The sequence below is a fragment of the Hoplias malabaricus genome, chromosome 5 (genome assembly GCF_029633855.1).
Source record: "Hoplias malabaricus isolate fHopMal1 chromosome 5, fHopMal1.hap1, whole genome shotgun sequence".
In the NCBI taxonomy this organism is placed as follows: Eukaryota; Metazoa; Chordata; class Actinopteri; order Characiformes; family Erythrinidae; genus Hoplias; species Hoplias malabaricus.
The window spans coordinates 29,490,845-29,511,205 of NC_089804.1; the positions used below are offsets into that span (position 1 = coordinate 29,490,845).

General features: G+C 37.3%; 1 protein-coding gene across 5 annotated transcripts in view; it reads left to right on the forward strand.

Annotated features, from left to right (window-relative positions):
* Nucleotides 1–17,786, forward strand: part of iqsec1b (IQ motif and Sec7 domain ArfGEF 1b) — a 302,557-nt gene extending 284,771 nt beyond the window's left edge. For 4 of the 5 annotated variants that reach the window (XM_066672593.1, XM_066672594.1, XM_066672596.1 and 1 more), the window contains 7 exons: nucleotides 3,647–3,676; nucleotides 4,038–4,163; nucleotides 4,743–4,842; nucleotides 5,389–5,550; nucleotides 6,365–6,541; nucleotides 9,408–9,457; nucleotides 13,242–17,786. In XM_066672593.1, the coding sequence (XP_066528690.1) occupies nucleotides 3,647–3,676; nucleotides 4,038–4,163; nucleotides 4,743–4,842; nucleotides 5,389–5,550; nucleotides 6,365–6,541; nucleotides 9,408–9,457; nucleotides 13,242–13,736 (1,140 nt within the window). In that variant the 3' untranslated portion in view covers nucleotides 13,737–17,786. The remainder of the gene's footprint in view (nucleotides 1–3,646; nucleotides 3,677–4,037; nucleotides 4,164–4,742; nucleotides 4,843–5,388; nucleotides 5,551–6,364; nucleotides 6,542–9,407; nucleotides 9,458–13,241) is intronic. The other variant, XM_066672597.1, reaches the window with a different exon arrangement.
* The last annotated feature ends 2,575 nt before the right edge of the window (nucleotides 17,787–20,361 follow it).

Sequence of the window (20,361 nt, forward strand, 5' to 3'; positions counted from 1 at the left end):
ATGAGGATTACACAAAGGATTTTACAATTTAAAAGCTGCACCATTTAATTTGGTATCTGGCAAAATGAGGAACTAACTTCAAAGTTGTATTAGTTTCTTTTATTATTATTATCACAGCTGTATTTTTTCCTCCTTTGGTTATGCTCCATTTAGTTTGCTCAGTCCATTTACAGTAAGGGCTGGGTTTGAAAACCAGAGGAAAGTGTTATTTTCAGTTTGCATAGATCTCCAAATTCTTAATAAGTGGTATTATATGTTATTTTCATAGTTTCTTACAATAACCAATAAAATTTCAACAGTTGTTTTAATTATGAATTTAACAATTCATCATGGGTTCAGGTAAATAAGAAAAAGACTCAATTAGCCGTTCATTACATTAACCTGGCAATTCCAATAATAATGTTTTGTAGTGATAAACATTTGTTTACAATTGTTTTTTAAAATCCCTCTATCTCTTTGTTGACATCTTTATTCAAACATTACAAATATATTTCTGCTATACAAAACAGTCATACAGGTCTCATACGTTACTGTTAGTCCTAATAGACTGATGGGCAGCATTATTTAAATACAAAGAGTCTGTAAGACTCTAAGTCAGAGAAGCTTTCTTCATTCATACCTTCATATTCTGTAACCGATTCATCCTGTTGAAGTGTGGCAGTGGGTCTGAAGCCAGAAGCATTGGGTGGAAGGCAGGAACACACCCTGGACTGTGCACGTCCATCACGGGGAAACACACATACTCACACATTCACTCCCACACACACCTATGATCCACAAGCGGTTTTGGTTTGTGGGAGAATACCAGAGTGTCTGGAGGAAACCCACATAAACCCAGAGAAAACACACTACACAGATAGTCATATGAGGCAGGGATTGATCCCACTACTCCATGGCGCTGTCAAAGAAGTTTTATCTCTTCTTCTAATGACTCTGTGGGACAGATATACAACCTGCCATTATAAGACCTTCATGCTCTTTGACAGTGTGTGAATGTGTGTGTGGTCCTTGGAATGACAGGCCACATGACTTTGCTTGATGCTCTCTGCAGTAGTAAATAGGATTAGCTTGTCCAGAGGGGCCAGCAAAGCCACTGAGATCAGTCCTGATCTACTGAAAGCTCTTCCTTTTCTTTGCCATTGTGGAACCGGACTGAGTTGTCAGTCATGGCTTGTGGGGATCATTTTTGCCTAAAAAACACCTGCACACTATCTTTCCTAATGTGCAACCTTAGCCTTGTACTTGTCTATTGGACAAGAGGTAGTTTAATGTTTTAATATTGTTTTTTAAAGTCTTTAAGGGTAGGTAATTCGCATCAAGTTTGTAGTAATGTTTGCTAAGAGTTTTTGAAATGCTTTCAAACATTGTTGTATGCATCCATCCATCCATTTTCCACCGCTTATCCGGGTCCGGGTTGCGGGGGAAGCAGTCCGAGTGCATTGTTGTAGACTATATTTTAGTGCTTAGATTTTAACTTTTTTTTTTAGTCACTAAGTGGTGTTTTAAACAAGAAAATAGACATACAGGAATAAACTTTGCACTCAAGTCACCTTCTAATGTTAGTGGTGAGTTATGTTCCCTCGTATAATCTATTTTAGTGAATCCAGCATTCATGATACTGTTTTAATATGAAATTTTGTGCTGCTAAGAAAACTTAGAGAAAAGTTTAAAGTTTAAATGTTAAAGGGTTTTAAAAAATTTCATAAAATACACAAGAACCAGCAGTACCTTATTTTTTTTCCACTGTAGAGTCATCTGCCATGAGCATTTGCCAGCAGTTATTATTGATCATTTTTGAACGTAGTGTTTCTAGGCTACATTGCTCTTGTTAGAATATGTTATCCCCAGTTGATTAAGGCTGCTAATAACTAGGCTAACTTGCACTGAATTACTGTTCTGTTTCAGGAACACCAAACATATGGAGGGGTGTTAGCTTTTCGTGCCCAATCCAGTTAGATAATTATTTAATATATAATGTGAACATGTGCTCAGTTTATGCCTTTAATAAATTCAATTTGTTATTAAATAGAATTCAGCAGTAATTATGACCAGACGATGCCTCCAAGGTATTCAAGGGAGTAAAAGGGACAAAGCAGAAATGTGAGAGAAGCAAGACAAAATAAAAATGTAGGAATGTTTTAAGCCTAACTAACTTGTCCACCTAGAAATGTGTTCAGTCTTAGATAATGTTTTGTTAGGAGCTTTGTTCATTCTGTTTCTCACAATAGTAGCTATGAAAAGAGCACATTAGTTGTTCAATTAATTGTCTTTAGGGTAAGTCTGCCTAAAATATTCAGACATGAGGGAAAAAAGTGTGACTGATCTTCCCCAAATCAAACATATGTGGAATTGTACCAGATTGATCATTACATGGTGTGTAAAAATGTAGGTTTGAATCATGGCTTCTCAGATGTAGAGGCTTTTAAAAGCTGGCCTTAGCTTTAAAATGACTACAGTGGTCTATTTATTGACAATTGCCAGATACATTACTTTTTTTCTAATCTTCTTTATTGACCTTCCAGACACAACACAATCTTAGTAGTTAGAAATTGATCATTTGAAAAGTGCTTACTTTGACAAGTGAATTCTTTTGTACTCCTGATGCTTTGTTTAATTTTTTGGTGTTTAAATTTTATTAAATTAAAGCATTGATATACATTTGTATATTTATGTATATTATATTTATGACAGGACAAAAATACATTTATAATAAATGTGGTGCAATCCATGCTTTCATATAGACAGTGCCTTTAAAGTTGAGATTAAATCCCTATTTATTGGTACTAGCCTCTTGCTCCCTCTATCTGCTGTCCTCTCAGGAAAGGGTTTTAACGTCACACTAATTCCATTACCTCTGCCAGCATCTGCCATGCAGTTCATCTTCAGCCACCATGGGCTTGGGGACAGTAATAATTACCATTTAAGCCTTAATGGAAAGTGCACACATGACTTGCACTGACACGCAGCCCAGTCCCTCATGGGCTTTTGCCTTTAACACCATGGGGCCTCTGAGGAGACACTAATGCAGATCTCCTGCTGAGCTAAGATGGAGGGACCACACTGAGGCCACCTGCCTTCAGTGGCCATCACTACAGTCATTAGACTCAGTCAAACTTAGGCTTCCTGGTGCCTGAGCAAAGCACAACAGCATTTCTCCTCATTAGATTAGATTACAGCCCAACTCTGGAAAAAGAGAGAGAGAGAGATGTCCAAAGTTTAAAGACACTTCTTGTATTTTCTTGATTAGTGAAAACTTTCATATTCATTTATTTAAAGGATCAATCCAAAAGATTTTTCATCTTTTTTCTGTAACTAACGTGAAAAACTAACGTGGTATGAAAAATCAAATAATTTTCAGTTTATACTCCATGGGGTGGGTCGCTCCTCCCCACTTTATGCATGTTTAAAATGAGTTTAGCATAGCATCCAGGCCACAGGTTGTCAGTATAATGTATAGCATTTACTTATATTTTACAACAGCTATTTACTTATATTTAGCTTCATGCTGAACTTTCTTAATATTATAAGAATACAACATCTCAACACAGGAAAATAGCAAAGATCAGTTATTTCACCTCTCTGACCTTTTCCTACAACTCTTTCTATTATTGCTTTCTGACCTCTCTGTGTTTTGTTTACTTTTCAGATTGGCTCACTCCACCATGGCCTTGGATGTGTATGTATCTGTTTTAGTTTTTCCTGTTTACACTTTTTAATTGTTGTTGCTTGCATTAAGTAGATGGATGAATGGATGGATGGTTGCTTTGTTGTTCCTGGAGGAGCCGGTAACATAGTAAAACACAGGTAGATACAGTAAGTGTATAAATAAGCACAGACTTTAAAAGCTACAGAGACCTAAGCTAAAAGAGATATACATATAGAGATATATATGTGGGATTATTTTATAGACACTCTGTAGAGACACTACCTAGAGACACAGTCATAGTGAATCAGTACACCTTCCGGTGTAACTGGAATCTTAAAAATGTGTGCATGTTTTTTTCCAAATTTAATAAGCATTGTCTTTTATCCTGCAGGTTCTTTCTCTACCCCACCGAAGACTGGTGTGTTACTGCAGGCTGTTTGAGGTTCCCGACCCAAACAAGCCTCAAAAACTCGGCCTCCATCAGAGAGAAATATTCCTTTTCAATGACCTCCTGGTGGTAAGTGAGGCTATCTGTGCTGTTTTTATCTGTGCTGCCTCATTAGTATAGACAGGCTGTAGATATGACCAGTTCTGAATGTTCTGCTCTGTTATGAAGTTATTTGTAATGTGCCCACTGCCTGATATAAGCAACAACAATTGGGATGAATTCAAGGAAATGTGAAACTGGCCTATTAAAATAGTGTATCAAAAGCAGCCAGTGGTGACAAAAACATGCTATGTTAAGAAATATTGTAGACAGATTTAACAGGTCTAAAATGATAGTGTCTGTAATCATTATGTACATTTTAAACAGAGGCCAACATATATATATATATATATATATATATATATATATATATATATATATATATAGTACATTCTGTTTAACAATTGAGTTTTATTTTGGTTCATGTTAATGATATTCCAGTGCTTGTCACACTCCCTTACTCAGAATTTCCAAAAGCTTATATACAGTATGAAGTGAATGTGGATGGAGTTAGTTGAGCTCTGTAATGCTGTAATGTGGAGATTCATTTCCAAAGGGACATGCAGCATCAAATGGTCTCCTGAAGTGTCTTTCACGTTTCTGATTCAGGTCACAAAGATTTTCCAAAAGAAGAAGAACTCTGTGACGTACAGCTTCAGGCAGTCCTTCTCACTCTACGGCATGCAGGTGCTGCTCTTCGAGAATCAGTGTAAGTCATGCTGGCCAGCTTCTCACTTCCTTGCTGTTTTTCATGTAGTTTATATTATGGTGATATTATATGAACATCACTTGACTAACAGAAATTTGGCAAATATAAATTTACCACATTAAAGATTGTGTTACATGCTTTTTTTATTACAAGAGTTTTTTTTTATTTTAAACATGAATAATTTCATAGTATATTTGTTTGTTAATTGTACTGCAGTGTCTTGTTAAACTGCACTTAAGCCAACAACAGTGGGTCTTATATAGCAACCTGTAATGCCTTAAAATATTCATTAAATACATTTTACTGCAGATTGCACTGTATTTCTGAAAGCATAGTGTATTCAGGTTCTTGATTCCTATTTTCTCTTTGTTTTACCACCTACAGGGCAGTTATACTAGTGTTTTCCCATTTCTTTTGTATGCTCATATGGACAGCGATATTCAAAAATGCCCTTGATATAAAGTGTTGCAAAAATCATATTTCAAAAATGGTCTGGATCTCAGAGGATTGTGCACAAGGTCTAAACTTATCCCGACACTTTTCCAGATTACCCCAATGGTGTGCGGCTCACTTCAGCCATCCCAGGAGCCGACATCAAAGTTCTGATCAACTTCAACGCTCCAAACCCACAGGACCGCAAGAAATTCACAGATGACCTGCGGGAATCCATTGCCGAGGTGCAGGAGATGGAGAAGTACAGGATTGAATGTAAGGCTCTTTTTCAGGTTTTTTTTTCACCTCTTTCATTACCTCATTATTCAGTCCTCTCCAGACACACTTGAACGATGTGAACTCCTGAACTCAAGTTTTCCCCCCACACTTTTCTTCTTTTAGCAGCTGTGTGCAGTTTTAATGCCTTTAGCATGTGTCTTGGTCCACTGCATGTTTTTACAGGCTTTTCTGTTAGCTAATTATAAATTAGGCCCAGATGTATTGTTCTAATAGAGTAAGATTTGTGCCTTTTTTATAGTGACATTTAATTATAAAATGGTGATTAATTACTTAATTCAGTACTAAGAACACTGTTTTAGCTTTTTAGTCAGATGGACATAAGGATACTCTACAAGTATAAAAAAACTGTGTTTAGAAATGTATGTAGAGCAACAACTGGATTATTGAATGTCCCCGTAATGCAATGATGTGCAAATAATTTTCCTCTTCTTTTTAACTGAAAAGTGTTTTATGAATTTTTTAAAATTATCTACTATTTTGAATTTAATATCAGCAACAAATTTAAAAACAAAGTTGGCTCAAGTGCTGCAGAAAACTCGTAAGGTTTATAATGCTTAAAAAAATGATTAGGTTCATTGGCATCAGATCAGTAACGAGACTTGGTATTAAACAAGAGCATCCCTCAAAGAAAAGCTACAGAAATGTACAGCAATTTGTGAAAGATGTATTTTTAAAAATTATATTTAAATACATTGTTATTAAGTGTTGATATGACAAATGAATTCCAAGGTAAACCATATAAACACTACTGCATTTTGAAATGTATGTGTGTGTGTGTTTCTGTGTACAGCGGAGTTGGAGAAGCAGAAAGGTGTGGTCCGCCCCAGCATCTCTCAGAGTTCAGGGCTAAAGAAAGACGCAGGAAACGGAAACCTGAGCCGTGGAAGCCTGGACGACAGCTACGCTGTGGGAGAGGGCCTGAAGAGAAGTGCCCTCAGCAGCTCACTTAGAGACCTTTCAGATGCAGGTGAGATCAACAGTTTCCATTACTTTTTTGTCTTTATTTAACTCTCCTTGCATTTTTACAGGTCAGGTTTCCAGTAACAATGTGTTGATAGAGAGATGGGAATATGTCTATAACATCCATATATCAGTGACAACGTATGGTGTGTAAAAATATTATCAAGGACACTCTAGAGTGTATAATATTAACTGCCTATTACACACAGAGGGAAGGTGTTTCTCAGTGATATTTAAATAGTATAATATTGAAGAATGCATTTTTTTAATGTTTCTGTGTAGTAATTTATTGTATAATTACTACTGTACTACTGTTATTTGTCTTGCTAAAGATAATCCCAACTGCACACCTCATCTGAATAGTATCTTGACCATTGCCACTGGCAAGGGGCATTTTTAAACTCAGTACTTGTCTCTGATTAGTGTCCAAAATCCTGTCCAGTATGTGGACCTGTAGCAGTGCTTATAGTATCATCCGAAGCATTTGCTAACTCCATGACACTGCCACAATCTAAGTCTGTATCATCTAGCTGTAGACCCACAGAGCAAGCAGCTATCCTAAATCTACCGTTTATAATATGAGCATGTAGAGTAGAGATATGAAGGTTTTACTTACATTTTGTGATTACAGTACACTTATCAAAACAACCAATATCGTTAAATATTGATACTTATTATTTAAAAACTGCTAAGCTTTATAATTCAGTGCTTTAACTGAAACTTCAGGTGAGCATCCAAAAGGATGTCATGAAGCTCAAACGACCCACTCTACTATACACAGCTAACATTATCAAATCAGGCGGAGTAGGTAACTTCATTATTAACTGTTATTATGTTTTTATATAACATGTTATGGTGAAAACTTACTACTTGTTGGTGTTGTGGGAACTTGTCTAAACCTTAAAGTGAGGGTGACTGGATTACTAGGAATTCTACCTGCTTGTTCGCTACAATCCAGTGGATTCAAAAATTTCAAGTAGAACAATGATGCAAAATCTTTCATTGATTAACTATGAAATGAACATATGGAATGTTACAAATGGTAACATATCAAACATGCCACAAATGTTATTGCACATTATAGATGTATAATATTATACATATATCACAAAACAGTAATGCAAGTAGATGCGAATTTAAAGCCACATAATGCCGTAAACTTACAGACTGTAACACTGCTGTTGTCTGGGTCTCCAGATGGATCTCCATTTCAGTGATTCCCTTCTCTGCAGCCAGTCTTAACCTTTGTAGATGCATGCTGGAATGATAATCACTGCTCAGGAGAAACAGGAAAGTGTGAATTAGCACTAGCAGAGGCTTTTCTATTTGCGCAGCCTGAACACAATATATAGCTATGCTGCCAGAGTGCTAGACTGAGAATAGGGGAGAAATTGGCTTTTCAAACATACATGAAAAAACACAAAGTAAAGATTTACTAATTAAGGTAGGGACAGTAAGCCCCCTTTGCATACTAAGGACTACTATGTTCCTATTAATGTCTTATTAATGTCAGCTTCCAGCTCATGCATTACAGTAGCTTGCTTAAGACAATAACTAATTAGAGGTATTGTAGGAACATGGAGCATGACTAATTTTCTTGTAGGGCTTGATTGCTTTACTTGATGTTATTTATATGCAATTATAATGAACCTCTCACAAACACTTTGTGATACAAACACAATTTTTGTGTTTTTGGGTTGTCACGTATTAAAAAAAAAGAAAGATTGTGTTGTTTAAGAGTTGCTTTGTGTATTTCAGAGAGACAAACTTTGTTATCGATAATAAAGGTAACTAAATCTGATCTAACATTTATCACATAAATTTCATTTTCAGTGACATATGACTTGAGGTGCTGCATTGTGAACTACAGCTTCTCTAGCTTAAAGAGGAGTTTTAAGAATGTTCAATAAATTTTATCCTTGCAACACTGTCTACAAAACACTGTTTGTGGGTGGAGTATTGACAGGTCTAGATCAAAATGTTCTAGTCCATTTATATGAAGAACAGTTACAATAACGTTTTATGTGTCTTTATTTGCCCTTTTTTTCTTTTTAGCTACATATACTGTATTACTGTTAGGTAAGATAAGTCTGACATCATTCTAAAAGCTCCCATTAGGTGGCAGAATGTAGCAGTTGCCCTTAATTTATGCTACGTTAGAAGAGTACTAGAAAGCACTAATAGGATACTTTTTTCTACTACAGCCCATTAAACCTCTGTCCATCTACACCTCCCCAATTACCCTTGTCGCTACTCGATTTGTGCAACCTGCTCGATTTGGATGACGCATGCACTGACCTTCACCCATATAGTTTATAGCAGCAAAGAGACTGATTTCCAACGCAAAGAAGAGCTTTATATTCAAGAGTGAGTAACTTTTAACACACACAAACATGAGTTAGAATTTCCTCACTGTCTTTTGGAGTTTTAAACATCTGGAGTACTTGCAAAGCATGTTTATTTACAAATGAGTTATTTACTATCTGTGTTGAGGTAGTCTTCTTTTTAAACAAAACCTTATGAATAACAATATGGGACACACATGCCGTTCAACCAAAGCGGGCTGTGTCTCTTTACAATTATAGTCAAAGAAAAAATTAGTAAAATATCAGAGCTATCAGTAAAGCGTACGCAAGCATGATGTTCTGCGCATGCGCAGTCCAAATCGGGCACCGATACAAATCTGGTAGCGACAACCATCTTCCACATATTGTACACCTGTTATTCTGAGTATTAGCAGCTTGTAATATACCTCAGTCCCCTCATTAGTGCCCTCTGTAGGCAGGCAAGCAGTATGTTGCTGTGTTTATCAAACTTTGGTATTTTTTAAACATTTTTGAGCATTGCTTTGATCTATCGCATGTCCCGCTCAGGCAAGCGTGGCCGCCGCAGCAGTGCGGGATCACTAGACAGCAATATGGACGTAAGTACTGTACCGTAGGGTGCATCATGTCAATCAGACCGCCGCTCGCCGCTCTTCCTAGCAGCACACACATTGTAATGTGAAAAGGAGGGTATTTTACAAAGAAGGATTTTTCATTTAGCTGGATAACATTTGTTTCGTGGTTGTTCGGTAGAAGTACGTTCCTGTTGCACATTTTTTATGGCTTAAAATTGGCCGGGTAAATGTTAAAATCCTGATGTGTACAAAATACCTTCCTCTCTTTGTCTTGGGTTTTTGTAGTAATTTTTTTTTTTTTTGAAGCAATGGTTTGGTCAAAAATCTAACTTAATGATAAGAATCTAAAGCTTTTCATTTTTGTTTGTTTTACAGTGTAGCTTCAAGGCTACAGATACAGTTGCTAATAGCTAAAGAAAACATAGCATATAGCTACCATGTGCTAGTGTCCTCCCTTATAATGTATAGCATTGTAAAGTTATTAAAATACAGTGCCATCTTCGCTGAATAATATTTTCTATAAAAATGGTCATGAACAACTAATAAATTCGTCTTTCTGAATTTACTTAACAGCTTTGAGTGTGTTTTCCCTGTGCTTGTTTTTTGCTACATTAGCACTCCAGCTTTAGTGTCAAGACACTAGATACCAACCCTACTTTGGATGAGACCAAATAGATATATATTTTTTGGCTGAACCATTGCCTCCAATTGTTTTTTTTTTTTTTTAATGATCTGTGTTTGTGGTGATAGACTTGGATTCACTGCATGAGCTACTTTCCCAATGTATTTTGTGTTGGATTATGGTATCGGGATTCTCCCTCTGGTTATTCATTACTCCTGTTATCTTGAAGCATTTACTTTAGCTGGCATGATACTACTAATGTGTACTACTAATTTATTTATTATTTGAGTATTTCTTTGTTACAGGTTTAACTCACATGGTTCACTTGTAGCAGTGGTGCAATTGAACACTGATTTGTTTCGATTTTAAAAGGAAATAATGCCTCCATTTTCTTTCCAAGCTTAACTCTATCCACCTTGTCCTCTCCAGCCCAAAGTTCCTCTTCTCATTCAAAATGCTAAGCGCACAGCATTATTAAATACAGGGGTAGTTCATCTGTCATTAATTAGGACTGAGTAATCTGAAGCTTGGAGGTAAAGTTTTATAATAAGCACTATTAGTAATATCTCAAACATTAAAAATGTGTCTTATTTTCATTTGAAATACTTTAAGTATAAAAATGCCTTTTTTTTTTTTTTTTTGCCTGTTTGGGCTTTTGCATGGTATGCATGGCTGTCCATTATCCACTCTGTTCTAGTCCATGATGCTGATAACTGGTTTACAGATAACCCAGATGTGCTAATATGGTGATGCATGAATTTTGTTCAGTATGATGTATTGAAATGTGATGCTCTGCAGCAATTAAAATGTTACATTAATGTTTTATTGCAATTACTTTGCAATTCATTGCTGTTTTATTTTGTTATGCTTTACTTTAATTGCTACAAGGGCTCTAATTTCGTGGCTGTGCTGGACTTTAAATCTGCATAATGCCGCATTTGATTATTTATCTAGGGCATAGACACATTTAGTGCATTTGGCTGGGTTTGCATTTTCCCAAGCATTTTAACACAGACTGAGTGCAGTAGGGCCTGATAATGTTATTGAAAAGTGAAGAGGAGCTGAATTTTGCCATCTTTCTAGTGTTTAAAAAACGCATTGTGACTGAGAGCAAGTGCATATTAGGTGAATAACATTTCATCATTTTGACACAGTTGTTGCATGATCGGATGACACACGTTCATTCAAATTGGGAAATACATTTTCATTTAAATAAAGTTAATAATAAAACATTGAAATCTCTGTGTAAATAAAATGTCAATAAAAGTCTGCGAAATTGCAAGTGTAAATGAAATTATAGAATTAGAATGGGTGGGAAATTTAAATTCAGTGTAAAGGTTACATTGCCATTTTGATAATGATAAGTTTCCACATAACGAACAGATATTTTAATTGTGTTGCTCTGTGCCGTCAGTCATGAAAATAGCAAGCAAAATTTCTGTCTCACATGTCTGTGCTGCAGTCCAATGCCTTATTTCTGCAATTGCACTGTGACCACAAAAATAGAGCCCTAAATGTGTAATGAGTAATGAATCTTTTATCTGGGGAAAGATTTTTCTCAGAAATGCAGTAGTGATAAGCTGTGTCCAAAATTTCGTAGGCCTCTTAATTTGTTTATAGGTTTAATTGAATGTTACAGAAGGCTTTCATTGTCCATAACATAAGATGGAGCAGCTGCATCTAAGCCTAAAGCCCATATTATGCAAAAATGCTGGCCAAAGTTAGTGTATCTGTTCACACCAGCTGCACTATGGCCGTATGAGTCTATGGTTTGATGCTTGCCATTCACAACATGTTGGCGGTTGCTATCTAGAAATTAATATTTTGCTATATTTTGCAGCCTAATCTGTATGTGTCAGAAACATAGAACTAGGGCTAGCTAACAGACTTGCCCAAGCATTGTTTACACAAGACATATTTATTTGTAAACTAATTATTAAGTACAATTATAAATTTTTTCATTAATGTCAAATATGATAAAGCACCTTAGGGATATCTTAGGGCTGCCGTTTTTAATCCAGATGCTAGCCAACACTGATGATCAGAATTTAATATCTAATGTACTCTTCCCGAATGAGTAGAGGCTGTTATTACATCAAAGGCAAACAAACTCTGTTTACAACCTTGAATACAGCGGAAAGATAGAAAAAAAAGATGTCTGCATTATTTTGGACACAGAATATAAGACCATATCTAGTAACATAATAAAATCTGAATGTGTTTATAACTTTGTCACTTTTATATATAACCTACACTCCAAAGACTTGGAGCTGCAGTTTTGTTGTCCAAAGACCTGGAGGGCCAAAGCACTCAACAATTTAGTGCATTACCTAAATCATCACATCAGATCATTTTCAAGCTCTTAAAGGCACGGTTTAACAAATTGTTATCTAAATGTAGATTCTACCATTTTCACATTTAAACTGTGAAGCCAATGCAGCTAAGAAGTAATGGAGGCTTTGTAGAAAATAAACTTGGCGCAAATGTATGCCTTATTCGATATACACCTGCGTCAGATTATATTGAGAGTCATTTGTTTCAGACCTGCAAGGGTAATGTACACACTCGGGAAAAAATGTCACAGTAGAGGTACATTATTTTCATTAAAGGTCCACACAATGTAAATGTACCTTTAAAAGTATAATAGTGGTTTTATAGTCTTGCAATTTTCCCTAAAAGTACATTAAATTCTCTTTTCCAGAAGGAGAGGTGAATATTTGTAATCTTTCATTATGGAACTGTGTAAAATAAAAAACATAATATAAGTCCTGGAGCTGAAATGGAGTTTATGAAATCAACACACTTATACACTTGTCATAGAATAAGATTCAGTTATGTTACAATTACAGGTACAGTTAAAGTTACAGGGCATTGAAGGTACCACCACTGTGTCAGTTTTTCTGACAGTGTAGCAAACAAGTAATGGAATGGAAGCTTATTCTCAGCTGGGTTGTGATCTGGAAAATGGACTAGCTCGTGTAGTATGCGTGTGATTTTGTTAATTTTAAAATATGGGTTTAATATTTGTCCTTACTATTTGTTTAATGAGTAAAATTTGAGTAAATGTGCATTGCCCCTCCAGGTTGAGTTGTGTATTTAGCTCCGGTCTAGTGATACACATTGAATTCCAGTTATGTCAGTGTTATTCCCTGGTGTGATGTAACTCTGTCTCTCCCTCCTACACAGGGCTCCATCATTAGCAGCCCCCACATGAGGCGCCGGGCCGCATCCAGCCGAGACTGTCCGTCCCGCCAGCAGTCCATTCCCAGCTCATCCTCCTCTCTATTGGGGTCACTCTTTGGTACCAAACGAGGCAAATCACCCTCACTGCCCCCACAGCCCCCCCACCCATCCCACCCCACCCTCATCTCCCACACACCCCACCCTTCCAACCTGCACCACACGGCTCGCGAGAACATCACAGAGACTCAGGCTCAGATCCACCCGCACCATGCCCAGTTCTGCCACATGCAACAGAACCCGCCTCCATACCACCACCATCACCACTACCACCCCCCGGCACACATGCAGTACCACCCACCATCAGGCCACTCGCACGGGCCACATGCCCATGGCACCCACTCCCAGCATGCCCAGCTACACCATGCCCAAGCTCCGCCTCCTGCACCTACTTCAAGCAGCGCAAAGCCTAAACACAGCGGCATCAGCACAGTGGTGTGAGGCAAACATTTCTTGGACTCAGTTTGATTCTGTAGACACTCTGGGATTCTGTGGGACTTTATAGGATTCTTTGGGTCTCCATGGGATGTTGTGGGAATCAATGAGTCTCTTAGGGATTCTGTGGATCTACCAGATTTTCTGGGTCTGAAATTCTATGGATTTCTATGGGATTCTATGAGATGGGGGTTCTGTAGAATTCTTTGGGAATCTAAGGGATTCTGTGGGCATCTATGAGTATCTGTGGGATTCCATGAGAGATTCCATGTGGGATTTTAATCATTCTCTAAGGGTCTTTATGGGATTCTGTAGTACCCCGTGGACATTATATTTGGTCTCTATGGAACTGAGAGCAGCATGAAGGCAACTTTGGTGGACTTCTTGTCTAGCTGGCATGTAAAAGATTGTAATTTTTTTTTTGCAATAGACTGTGTGGATGGAACCGACCAGGGAATGAGAACTAAACACAAAGGCAATGTTTTCATTTTCATTCAGAGCCTCTCTCCTCTGGGACATAAACCAAAAGAGAGATGAAAAGAGGCACACTGTGTAGCATTAGCACTAGCACTGTCCTTCTCTTCCAGGCATTTTAGAGGGCTGCTAGACCCTCCCTGTGGGTTTTGGGTTTCCACCTCCACCTCTTATCTCCACACTGTCCATTGATCAGTCACTGCTCGAGCTGTACACTTCAGGCAAAGCAGCTTTTTTTTTCTTTCCCTCTTCCCACAATTTGATCCATACATTTGTGGACATGTAACATTGGGATGTGTCCAAACCCTCAGCGAAACCCAACACAGAAGAAAAAAGCATGCACAAAGACCATGGCTACTGTTTTATATTATACTTAATTGCTTAGGAAGCATTATGAAATATCCTGCTTTACACTAATTTTCAGAAAAGAAAAGTCTTGGTAGATGCCTTGAGATGACGTGGTTGAAACATCATGGTTAACAACAGGTTAGTCATGAAGTCGGTCACAGAAGTGTTCAAGTACTTAATGTAGCTGTAGACCATGATTCTCTGTGATATAGTTAGCGGTCTTTAATGTGCCAATTGTTAAAAAAGCAGTAACAGAGTTAGTCAAAAAATGCTTTGTGTATGTCGTGCATATAGTATTTTGTAAAATAATAATAATAATATTAATAATATTAATAATAATATCATCAACAGTTAATATTATTGTTATAGAACAAAATGCATCAGAGGTGTCAGCTACAAATCTCAGTATTATACTCTTGAAGTAGAATGACCTAGACTCCTTAATAAAACTCCAGTGCGTTTGAGTAGGTGGGCAAGTGAATGACTTGGAATTTTCTCTGGTTGCCTTTTGAAACTCTGGAAGATTCAGGAATGCACAATACGGAATCTTCCAGTCCGGCAGAACTGTGTTTATTGCACCGATTAGAAATCTGCTTACCGTAAATCAATCAGGAGGAACAAAACAAAAGTTTAGGGGTGACTAGCTTATCTCTGAGCTAACGATCAAATCCTCCTCAGGCTTTGACTGGTCAGTCCTGGCCACTAACGCACCACGGTTTTATTTTTTTAACTATTTTTTTAGAGACAAATAAAAACATTATGAAATAAACTGTACATTTAGAGATGTTTATGGTAGAGGTGATTTGGTGGAGAAGGCTATTTTGGAAATAACACAGAGGTCATAGAATTTTTTTTTCTTTTCTTTTCCTTCTTTTCCCCTCCACACATTTCGACAGTTGCTTCAGAATCTTTTTGTTTTGCTTTTTGCTTTTTCTCAGCGGGCTGAGTGAGTGTGTCCCGTTTAGTGTGTGTATGTGCTGTTCTCAGCATTTCTGCAGGCAGCACTGATTCAAAGAGATCTGCTACAGATTGTGGATTTGTTTTTCTTTATTTGTTTATTTTTTCTTCTTACAAATGCCTTTCACTTGCTCACAAACACAGTTAACTAACGAATGATTGGAGTGACACTTGGCAGAGGTGGAAATGTGTGCTTTTTCACTGTAGAGAAAAAAAATAAATAAAGAACAGAGAGTCTTTAACTGTATTTTTTTTTCCAAACATATCTTCACTTTGTTGACTTTTTCTACCTTTTCTTTACTGTGTGTGCTGTGTATAGTAAAATGGAAGCGTTCAGGGTTAGTCTGATTGGACTAACTGGACTTTTTAGCTTGGATACTGAAGTTTTGAATAGCACTTGTCATTTTGTAAGTATTTGTTCATGTACAGTAATTATGGTTTGAATTTATTGATCTATCTGAGACCAATATCAGCAGTGAAGAAATTTGCTTTGCTTTTTTTTGTGTCCTATTATGTTTTCTTTCGTTGTTGTTTGTTTCTTTGTTTTGTTTATTGTTCTTCTTTTTGTACAAATTACATGTGCAATATATTTCAGTTTTGTAAATGAACAGTTGCAAACTAGTAGCTGGTCTTTTTTTTTATTATTATTATTGCCCTTGTCTTTAATTCCTGGCACCTCCAGTCACTGTGGATCTCCCCATAGATTTTATTTTCTTTTGTCCGTCTCTCTGTTCCAGCGACTTGCAGTGAGGAGTATCAAACTACAAGTACTCTTGCATGTAACATTATATTGTAAGGATATTCTCTAAATATTGTATATTCCCAGAATTAATATTATTATTATCAGTGTTACAGTTGACTGTTGTTGAAATTTAAGTGAAGATACACATTAAAAATGTAGAATTCCCATCATGCGACTCTGTTGATCTGGACATCCAGAGCATGTGTCTGTCACATTTTGTTCCAGAAGATATTCAGTTAGACGACAGGAATAGAAAATCAGATGTAGAGCAAAGTACAAATTGTGTGTTTTTTGGCTTGAAATCAGACCATGCTTGTCGACTACTGTACAGAAGTTCTCTTGTTCTATTCTACATTAAGATCAATAGAGATCATCAGAAGTGATTTAAGCAAAGCACAAACAACTCTGTTATTATTAATATTATTATTAATATTGTTACCGGAGCTGACCTTCTCGGATGTGGGTTAGTTTCAGAGTTTGCACACTTTTTTGTTTATGTACAGATTTGTCAAAATAGCAATGTCACAGTAAACATGAGGATAATGATACAACAGATTATACCTCCAACATTCAAAGCTAAGAAATTCATTCATTCTGGAGAATAAGAGAAGAACAAAATACATAAAGCAAGTGTCTCTGTACATTTTGATTTGTTTGTTTCCCTTCAGCGTTTTATGGTAGTTCTGTTTCTGAAATTTAATTTTGAGTCCAGTTTTGTACAGTTACAGGGTGTTTCAGTCTGCCACCAATAAAGAGCTGCATGCAGTTGATTCCTGTCACCTCTGGTTTGAACTGTGAGCTGAATTAAACGTAAGAAATGTACTTATGGTTTATTTTTTATTTTGTTTGTGTTATGTTTGTTTTCCTTTTTTAGGACTTCTGCTTGCTTTTAGGTTTTTATGCCGTTTTGCTGCAGTTCAGCATGTATTCTACTTGTTTACCCATTGTAAAAAGTACAAAAAAAAAAACCTCATCACACCTGTGTATGTGTGTCTTATGAACAGTTGTACATATGACAAATAACAGTGTGAACTGAAACAAACAGCTTAAGAGCATATCTCAAGGAATTTAAAAGTAGATTTAAAAAGGGATCAGATGGGGGCGGGGTTAAACAACATTTGTAAATATTCTGTACTTTATTAGTAATTATTCTCATCCATTATTACAAAGTGCATTCCTGTACTCTCCTTTAACGAGAATCATTAACATGCTTCTGCTACAAATGCATTTGATTTGACTTTGCATCCTCTTCTGTAGCTATTACAAGCCGACTGTTATATGATTTTCAGACATTTCTCATGTTTGTCCAGAAACAATCTGCATTCTACCCTCTGCACACAGACACAAACAAAAACATGCCTACATACACACAATGCAGCCTATTTTATAATTCCTGGGCCAGGAGAGGAGAATTTTTCATTTTAATATGCATTCTGTTTCTAAGTAGATTACAAGACCCTGTTGATGTAAAATCTATAACTGTGACCATGTGGACAACATGAAATAAAACTATACTGTCAGAACTTTTGTTGTCCGTGTTGAATTAATCCATTTACATCTTATGAAAATGTTGAAGTTACTTTGTTGTACATTCATTCATTCATTATCTGTAAGCGCTTATCCAGTTCAGGGTCACGGTGGGTCCAGAGCCTACCTGGAATCATTGGGCACAAGAATACACCCTGGAGGGGGCGCCAGACCTTCACAGGGTGACAGACACACACACACACACCCCGGAGGAAACCCGTGCGGACACAGGGAGAACACCTCACAGACAGTCAACCAGAGCGGAACTTGAACCCACAACCTCCAGGTCCCTTGAGCTGTGTAACTACGACACTATTCAGTGATACAAAATTGGGTCAGCTGACCCTAAAATATTTCTGAGAAAATATATCCTAGGAATTCAATGATTTAGATTCAATGAATTAATTAAACATAGAGATTGTGGACACATCTTCTAATGAGCGACTTACGCTACTTTAAGCTGCCCTCGTTGTTAGCCATTTATACACAGTTTGTATAATCTTGACAGAAATATTTTGACAATAGGATGAAATGCTCTGGAGCAGCTGCATATGAGCCTTCAGTCACTATTTACAGTGCTGGGTGTGTACAATGGCCAATGAGACTGCATTCTTTAGAGTGAGTCAGCATCATTTCATATCTGATCTAATCATCCACCGTCAATATCTCACTACTTTGTGAATGTAAACAAATCCTCACAGCAAATGTTACGCAATCTAGACTTAAACTGCAGCAAGCATTGGGCTAGTGGTGTCTACATGTTTTGGTCGTATTCTGTGTAACATCCTGTATGTCTTCCTCTGTGATACCCTAATTTTTTAGCTTTAGCCTAATATTGGAATTCAACAATGGTCCAATTTTAAATCTGGTTTTTCTCCCGAAAAGAGAGAACAGTGAGAACAGAGAATCACTACACTAACAATGCCTGCTTTTGAAAATAATGTCAATCATTGTTTTGCAGGTGTTTTTTTTTTTTTTTATACAGTTTTTATAACTGTATTTTGCAGTGATATGAAATCTTTTCCAATCAGCCATTTCTTTGTACTTCTACTACTTGACTGCTGCAATTTTCTGAATGTTAGCTTTGATTGATTGTCCCTTTCACTGTCCTAGATGCTGCGGTTAATATGATTTTCCTCTAAAAGCAGTGATTTAATTCATTTTAATGAACATATTCATGCACAGTTACTGAGTTTTTCTGTCATTTATTATGTTGGGAATTGTCATAGCATATTTTAAATTGTATATATGCTCAATATGTTTGCTTACAGCCCTGTGAAGGACTGGCGCCCCCTCCAGGGTGTGTTCCGGCCTTGCGCCCAATGATTCCAGGTAGGCTCTGGACCCACCGCGACCCTGAACTGGATAAGAGGTTACAGATAATGAGTGAATGAATGTTTGCTTACAGCACTGAGGCAGCGCAGGTAAAGTCACTGACACAACTCCTGAGTTTTGGGGTCTTTGGTTCAGTTCAGTTCAGTTCAACTCTGCTCACTGTGAGGATTCTCCCTGTGTTTGCATTGGTTTCCTCTGGGTGCTCCTGTTTCCTCTCACTGTCCAAAAACACTGGAAGATCAATTGTTAATGTGAATGTGTGAGTGGGTGATGCCCTTTTAAAAGACAACTATTTAATTAGCGGGGGTGGGGATGGGTTCCTCCTCATGGGCTAACCTACAGATAAAATCAAATCAAATCAAATTTTTTTATATAGCGCCATTTACAACCGATGTTGTCACAAAGCAGCTTCGCATAGTTTCAGAACAGAACATTTAAATCAAAGCCCAATGTGAGTAAGCCGAAGGCGACAGCGGCAAGGAAAAAACTCCCTCGAGGCTGGAGGAAGAAACCTTGGAAGGAACCAAGACTCACAAAGGGGATCCATCCTCCTCTGATCAAACTATAAGTTGCAGAGTTATTCACCTTTACAACACTCTCCTGAAACCAATTGGAGGGTTCAATGGCGGATTGTGGTTTTCCTATCCACCTCCAAAATTTACATAGTGCAGTTTCTGCAGTGCTGAACCCAGAAAAACAAATACAGGGACAATATTCTCCCTATTACAGCTGAGTGAAGAATGATTTTGAAGCTGAAATTGTAAGGTAAAAATACTACATAGTGTTCCTTTGTGTCCTGTTCAGGGTGTATTCCTGCCTTGCACCCAATGATTCCAGGTAGGCTCTGGACCCACCGCGGCCCTGAACTGGAAAAGCGGTTACAGATAATGAATTAATTAATTAATTAACATTTAGGAATGTGTTCTCCCCATGTGCACATGGGTTTCCTCCAGGTGCTCCAGTTTCCTTCCACGGTCCAAAAACACATGTTGGTAGGTGGATTGGCCACTGAAAAGTATCCATAGATGTGAGTGAATGTGTGTGTGTTGCCCTGTGAAGGACTGACGCCCCATCCAGTGTGTGTTCCTGCTTTGCGCTAAGTGATTCCCGGGTGGGCCCTGGACCCACCGCGACCCTGACCTAGACAAGTGTTTAAAAACCATGGATGAATGAATATTTTAGGAAACTTCTCTGTATAGAACGTTTACAGATATTAGCTATAGAATCAGCATGGTCTCCAAATGTGGT